The 7,177-nt window shown below is 47.6% G+C and overlaps 1 protein-coding gene across 19 annotated transcripts in view; it reads left to right on the top strand.

The window, feature by feature from the left end:
- The first annotated feature begins 1,399 nt into the window (after window positions 1-1,399).
- Window positions 1,400-7,177, top strand: part of Srrm1 (serine and arginine repetitive matrix 1) — a 32,371-nt gene continuing 26,593 nt past the window's right edge. For 11 of the 19 annotated variants that reach the window (XM_021159553.2, XM_029475957.1, XM_029475958.1 and 8 more), the window contains exon 1: window positions 1,402-1,513. In XM_021159553.2, coding sequence (XP_021015212.1) covers window positions 1,493-1,513 — 21 coding nt within the window. In that variant the 5' untranslated portion in view covers window positions 1,402-1,492. Of the gene's footprint in view, window positions 1,514-7,177 lie in introns of all 19 variants that reach the window. The other 8 variants (XM_029475954.1, XM_029475962.1, XM_029475960.1 and 5 more) reach the window with 3 other exon arrangements.

The following is a 7,177-nucleotide window of genomic DNA, read 5'->3' as shown; positions in this document are numbered from 1 at the left end:
CNCCCCCCCCCCNCTTTTTTTTTTTTTTTTTTTTTGCAATTTTGACTTTTGGAGGGAGAAAAAAAAGTGAGGAACCACTGGAGACTTTTCAGCAGACAAGTGCCCATGGTTTTCTTTCTTTCTTTAACTTCCTTTCTTTGTACTTTGATGGGGTTTATGTAGCCTTGGCTGTCCTGGAACTCACTCTGTATACCAGACTGGCCTTGAACTCACAGAGATACCTAGGGTTTTCAACAGCATCGTTCAGCATCCGGGCCTCCTTCAGAATGGATGCTGGGTGGCAAGGTCAGGAATAGGGCTATCTGTGACAGAAGTAGTGCAGGAGTTCAACTCAGATAAGGGACCTTGGGCCTCCATCATAGATGCATGTGTGTTTCCTCATGGCTTGGGAGTGGGGTGTGCAGGAAAAAGGACTCTCAACAGCAAAACTGTCCTAAACAAAAGGAAAGCTATTGCCATCTACAGAGACAGAGAAGGCTCAAAGACAGCCTCTCTGATTTCCCGGCTATTTCGCTTCATTTGATGATTTTAATGGACGAGACGAACCTAGTCATATCTCTTCTGTGGGCGTTCAAGTGGGAAAGTCAACCCCTTTTAAGTAGGAAAGCCAGGAAAGAATAAAATGCCTGGAGACATTCGGGTTTCTACACTAGCACTCCTAGGGCAGACATGCCCACTTCCCGACTTTTCCATGAAAAATCATTAGAGGCGCGCGTGTCTGTGAAAGATGGAATGTTACAAGGTGGCCCCAGAGAAGCTTTTCTGGAGAGAAAGCGCTTGGTGAGCACATTAAAGGGCCGGTTCTGGCCCTCTTCCACTTCCTGCCCTTCGGCGTGGTTTCGCAGCAGAAGCACAGAAAGGTATCCAATGGACACCTCCAGTACAAGCCAGATGCGACGCACATCCGGCGAACACGCGGGCTTCATACGAGCTGACACTGCAGGCAGCTCAACCCCGCCAGCAAACTCCCAAAGCCCACTCCTAGCTCAACTTTCACAATGACAACAACTAACTAGCGTATCGGGCCGCCCCTAAGCAAGCATCCTCCTTTATGACTATCCATGCACCCCAGGACTGAGGCTCCCTCCCCCCATCTCCCCTCAACTCCCCACTTCCCCGCATCCTCCCACTACGGATCAAAGGAAGGATCAACTCGAGTCGCGCGAACACCGCTGATCGTGCGCCACAAAAAAAAAAAAAAAAAGATCGGTAGGGTTGGGCGACCCAAGGATTCTCCCTCCTCTTTCCATTGGTTCCAAGTCGCCCAGCTCTCCACCCTTCCTAGCGAAAGGCTGCCGCCCTGGTGCGCTTGCGCATGCCGGTCGTTCTCGTGGCGCACTGAGCACGCGCAGCCGCAGGCCCGCCGGAGCGGGGCGGGTGTAGCGGCGCGCGCAGCCTCCCGGCGCTGGGCTCCCTTCTGCCGGTCCCGCCCTCCGTCGCGGCGGCGCGGTGCACGCTGGGATAGGGAGCGATCTCCGAGCGAGGCGGCAAGATGGACGCGGGATTCTTCCGCGTAAGTCCGAGCGCGGGGATCCGGGGAGAGGCGAGAGGCTTGTTTGTAAGACCCGAGGGGGAGGCGCTCAAAATCCCGAACAGGACGGCCCGCGGAGGGAGGCCTTAGAGACCCCGAGGGGGTTCGTGGGCAGCGTCCCCCGGCCTCGGCGTTGCGGCCGAGACCGGTGCGCCCCTGCGCAGTCTCCTCCTCCGGGATCGTCCCCCACTACGCGGCGGTGGCGGTGGCGGTGGCCGGAAAATGGCGGCGGGAATGGGCTGGAGCGGAACCTCACCGGCCGCCTGGCGAGGCCTTGTAGGCCGGGCGCCGCGCCGGCCGCCGGGGCTCGGGGCCTAGCGGAGCCCCAAGGAGGAAGTCATTAGGGGGAGGCCGGTGGGAAGCCCGGGGCGGCTACGAGATACCGGTTGTATGGTTTGGGGCTACGTCCTGAGAGAGGTGTTTGAGGAGAGGGGCCTTATTTTTTTATTTTTTATATTTTAGCGGCAGCTTTGGAGAAAATGGGTACACCCCCCCCCCAAACCCCGACGTACAGCGTCCACCCTCTGGGTCTTAAGCTTTCCCGGCGGCGCAGGGTCAGAGTTCGTGAGCGCTCCCGCCCAATTTGATAGCTCTTCGGGGAGGGGAGCTTAGATAATTTGTAGTTGGAACATTTGAATCGGAGGCTTTTGGAGTGAACGGTGTGTGCGAGGGTGGAGGCAGATTACGGTTGTGACTCCGTCCCGCTTCCCGCTCTTCGATAGCACCCTTTCCCAGCGGCCCATGTCCAGGCGGGGGACGTTACCTTGGAGGTGGTACATATATCCCACACACTAAGGCAGTTTATTAGGTCCACTCTGGAAGGAAAGTAGCTACAGGTCGAGATCTGGATGTATGGGGACGGACACTTGTGGGATTAAAAGTAGCAACGAACCCCTTAGGGATCGCTGATTCTTGTAATGCAGAGTAGAACCTTGTAAGATGGCTTGGTAAAAGTCCAGATCCCAGCTCTCTGTCATACCGCTTAGAGTTTTGCATTCTCCGAATCGAGCATACAGTTTACAGTTTGTGTGCATTTTTTAAGAAAAAATTGGAAGGAGGGGGAAGGAGGAGGGAGATAATAAAGGTGCTTCTTGTATGTAGTTCGTGAGAGCTTGCCTAGTATGAACAAGACACTGGGGTCTATCTCCACCTCAGATATTTGCACTACAAACTAGGCACTTAACCTTTGTAGTCAATACTCATTTCTTATGGCACCAATGTTAACACTTAAAAACAAAAAACAGTCGAAGGTTTCTTTCACTTGTCAATTGTCTTTTTTTTTCTTTTTGTTCCCCCTTCAGTTTTTGTTTTGCCTTTTTTTTTTTTTAAGATTTTATTTATTTATTTATTTATTCATTATATGTTAGTACACTGTCACTGTCTTCAGACACTCCAGAAGAGGGAGTCAGATTTCATTACAGATGGTTGTGAGCCACCATGTGGTTGCTGGGATTTGAACTCTGGACCTTTGGAAGAGTAGTCGGGTGCTCTTACCCACTGAGCCATCTCACCAGCCCCTGTTTTGCCTTTTCAAGAAGTGGTTTATGTGTGTAGCCTTGGCCATCCTGGAACTCTGTAGTCTGTAGGCCAGGCTAGCCTTGAACTCAGAGATCTGTGTGCCTCTGCCTCCCGAATGCTGGGGTTGAATGAAGACTTGCACCCTGGCCAGCCTTCTCGTTATTTCTAGTGGAAAGGAGATTGAAGAACGAAAGAACGAAAACAAAGCAATATGTCAATTTTCAGGCGAAGTTGTCCTTTGAAAAGGACAGGATCTGGAAAATAACCCACTTTTTAAAATATTCTTTTTACACTTACCTAAATGAAGTAGTTTTGTTGTCCCTGGGTTGGGTCTTTTGGGGGCAGGGGCAGTTGAAGTGTTTTGAAACTGGGTTCTCCTCCCCAAACTGGCCTTGGACCTATAGAGTCCTGCCTTGACTTCTCAGTACTAGAATTTCAGACATATGCTACACACTGGCAAAGTGGGGGAGTCGAAGGATTTACGTTCTGAGTTAGAAAAACTTACCAGACAGTGGCACATGCCTTTAATCCCAACACTCTGGGAGGGAGGGGAGGCAGAGGCAGGCAGATCTCTGAGTTTGAGGCCAGCCTGGTCTACAGAGTAAGGCTACATAGAACCCTGTCTCAAACAAATAAATAAAGGGGAGGATGGGGGTGGGGAGGTAGGTAATTTTAGATCAGTTACCTAGTACAACCTGATTCTGACTAGAATTCGATTTAAGAATTGGTGATAGCAAGCCGGGCGTGGTGGCAAATGTAAAACCAAAAAAAAAAAAAAAAAAGAATTGGTGATAGCATTCTCTCTTTCTTTCTTCTTTCTTTCTTTCTTTCTTTCTTTCTTTCTTTCTTTCTTTCTTTCTGAAGAGGTGGTTGATAAGATCAAAAGCAGATCAGGCCAGCTTTTGAACTTTTTTTTTTAATATTTTATGTATATATGTACACTGTAGCTGTACAGATGGTTGTGAGCCTTCATGTAGTTGTTGGGAATTGAATTTTAGGACCTCACTCGCTCAGGCCCAAAGATTTATTTATTATTATTAATAAGTACACTGTTGCTGTGTTCAGACACACCAGAAGAGGGCGTCAGATCTCATTGCCGGTGATTGTGAGCCACCATGTGTTTGCTGGGATTTGAACTCAGAACCTCTCACCAGCCTGGCTTTGAATTTTTTTTTTGAAACCAGGTTTCTCTGTGTAGCCTTGGCTATCCCTGGAACTCACTCTTTAGACCAGGCTGGCCTCAAAACTCAGAAATTAGCCTGCCTCTGCCTCCCAAGTGCTGGGATTAAAGGCGTGTGCCACCACTCCCGGCTGGCTTTGAACTCTTTAGAGATGGCCTATCTCTAAAGGTATATGCCACCACTCTTGGCCCAAAACTTTTTTCTTTAAAACCTTTTTGGTTTTGCAGTACTAGGGCCCATGCACCAGGCTTTTGTATATGTTCGCCAAGCTCTGCCACTCTCTCTTTCCAGTGACTAGGTTTGATCTTTTCACTGACATTCAATGGTTATGCCATGTAATGATCAAATGAGGGTGATTGGCGTACCTTATCAACTCAGACATCCATCTTTATTTTTTGCTTCATTGCCACTAATTTGACGTGAAGAAAACATTCTCAGAGATTCGTTTTGTTTGTTCTCAAGACATATGGTGGCATAGTAGCAGAACTGACACACGATTACAGGGTTTTTGTTGTGTTGTTGTTGTTGTTGTTTTGTATTGTTGGGTTTTTTTTTTTTTTCTTCCTTCTCAAAACTTAGTTTTGAGACAGGGACTCACTCTGAAGCTCTAGCTGTTGACTAGTCTGGCCTGCAACTCATGGAGACCCTCCTGCCTCTGCCTCTGCCTCCTGAGTGTGGGCATTAGAGGTTTTGGACACCATACCCAACCCAAAACTTTTTGCTGCTGATACAGTCCTGGGGATCTCACCCGTGTGTTGTGCATGTTAGCTGAGTGCTCTTGTCCCTCTGCTATTCTCAGGCCAAACAAATGTTTTCAAGGGAATGGAGCTAGTCCGCAAACTAGTCTGTAGATTTCAAGTCAGCCAGTTACTTCCAGGGTTAACTGAGCCAGGAGGAAGGATGAAAGGAACAAAAACTGAGAGGTGGTGCTGTTCTCATGGGTCCTTTGGTGAAGTTTTGTTCTCATTTACTTAAGAACTGTTGTTTGTTCCTCCAGATAGGGTTTGGTTGTAGTCCAGGCTGGCCTAGAATTTGCAAGTTTGTCTTTTGTTGTTGTTGTTAAGATTTATTTATTGTCATATGTAAGTACACTGTAGCTGTCTTCAGACACACCAGAAGAAGGTGTCAGATCTCGTTACAGATGGTTGTGAGCCACCATGTAGTTGCTGAGATTTGAACTCAGGACCTTCGGAAGAGTAGTCAGTGCTCTTAACTTCTGAGCCATCTCTCCAGCCCTGCAAGAACCCCTAATTCTTTCTTGTTACCTTAAATTTTAGAATTACGAGAGTATGCCTTCTCACCTGTCTTTAAATTCATTAATTCACATTTTCTCTCTTCTTTCTCTCTCTGCTCCTCTCCTCTCCATCTCCCCCTTTCTCTCCACCCCTTCACCTTCCCCCATTCATTTTCCTTTCTGAGACAGAATTAGAGGCCTGAACTCAGTATGTGGTTTAAGATACCTTGTCTTCCTTAAACGCCCATATTATTGGATTATATTTGTGCACCACTGTGCACAACATTTTTTGGTTCTTGGCATGCACCCCCTCCAACATACTGGGTTTCCCGTGTCTTTCTCAAGCTGTGGAGCCAAAAATGACCTTGAACTTCTAACCTTTCAAATCCCTAGGACTCAGATTACAAGTACAGCTATACCTGGCTTATGTGGTACTAGGATTAAACCCAGGGCTTCCCTTCCCCCCCCCCGCCCCCCTCCAGACAGGATTTCTCTGTGTAGCCCTGGCTGTCCTGGAACTCACTTTGTAGATCAGGCTGGCCTCAGAAATCTGCCTGCCTCTGCCTCCCGAGTGCTGGGATTAAAGGCATGCGTGTGCCACCACGCCCGGCTAAGGCCAGGGCTTCCTGCATGCTGGGTGAGCTCTGCCACTGAGGTGTACCCCTATCCTCCAGCTTCTGTCCTTTGGTAGTGAGTTGTTTCGATACGTTGACTGGAACTTGGTGTGTCTGCCAGGCCACACTGGGACTTGCTGCAGTCTTCATGCTTCTGCTCATCACGTTCTTACAGTTGTGACCAGAGGAACAGAACAGTCTCACTGTGCTGCATTTAGGAGAGGATGAAAACTTGAAATGTATCCGTTTTCTCATTTAAACACAGCAAAGAAAGTATATGTCAAAGTTAACATTGTGGAGAGGGTATCTTGCTCTGACTATTGTTGTATTATATTTGACTTAAGAATGTGTGTTTTTTAATATTAAAATATAGACACTGTGTCAACTACATTTAGAAAAGAATGTACATTTTCTATCGGAATATTAGTTACTGTGTTTCTACTCAATTATTTTGACTGTAAAAGTTGTTGCAACCTTTGTTTGCTATTAAAGAATTTTACTTGGGTTCTGGATAGATGGCTCAGACATAATGTAGGCAAAACATAAACAATTTCAGAAAACTAGAAAGCATTGTCCTGTGGTAAAATGAGCAAAGAAAGAAGTGGGGACAGAGACACACATCCTAAAGGCAAAGGGATTGGGCTATGTTAGTGGCACAGGCCTGCAGTCCCAGCAGTGCCAAGCCAGAGGGTCTGTGAGCTGGGGGCCATCCTGGTCTATTCCAGGTCAGCCAGTGCTGCACAGAGAGATCACTGTATGTAAGCGCTGGCAAGGGGGCAAATGTAACTAAATAAATGAAATGGAAACTTCTTTTAATCAACAATATGGTGATTCAGGCTGCCGCTTGGGAAACTAAGACAGGAAGATTGTTTGAGAGCTAGCCTGGGCTAATGTATGAAACTTAAGTTTTTCGTTGTAATTTTATTTTTCTTAGAAAAGGCTGGCAAAATGGCTCGATGGGAAAAGGCACCTGCTGCCAAACCTGATGGACTGAATTCCATCCCTGGGCCCACGTGCTGGAAGGAGAGCACTCACTCTCCAAAGTTGTTCTCCGACCCCTTCAGATGTGCATTGGTTTTTTTTTTTTTTTTTTTTTTTT

The sequence above is a fragment of the Mus caroli genome, chromosome 4 (genome assembly GCF_900094665.2).
Source record: "Mus caroli chromosome 4, CAROLI_EIJ_v1.1, whole genome shotgun sequence".
Classification (NCBI taxonomy): domain Eukaryota; kingdom Metazoa; phylum Chordata; class Mammalia; order Rodentia; family Muridae; genus Mus; species Mus caroli.
This window is presented reverse-complemented; position numbering and strand designations above follow the sequence as displayed.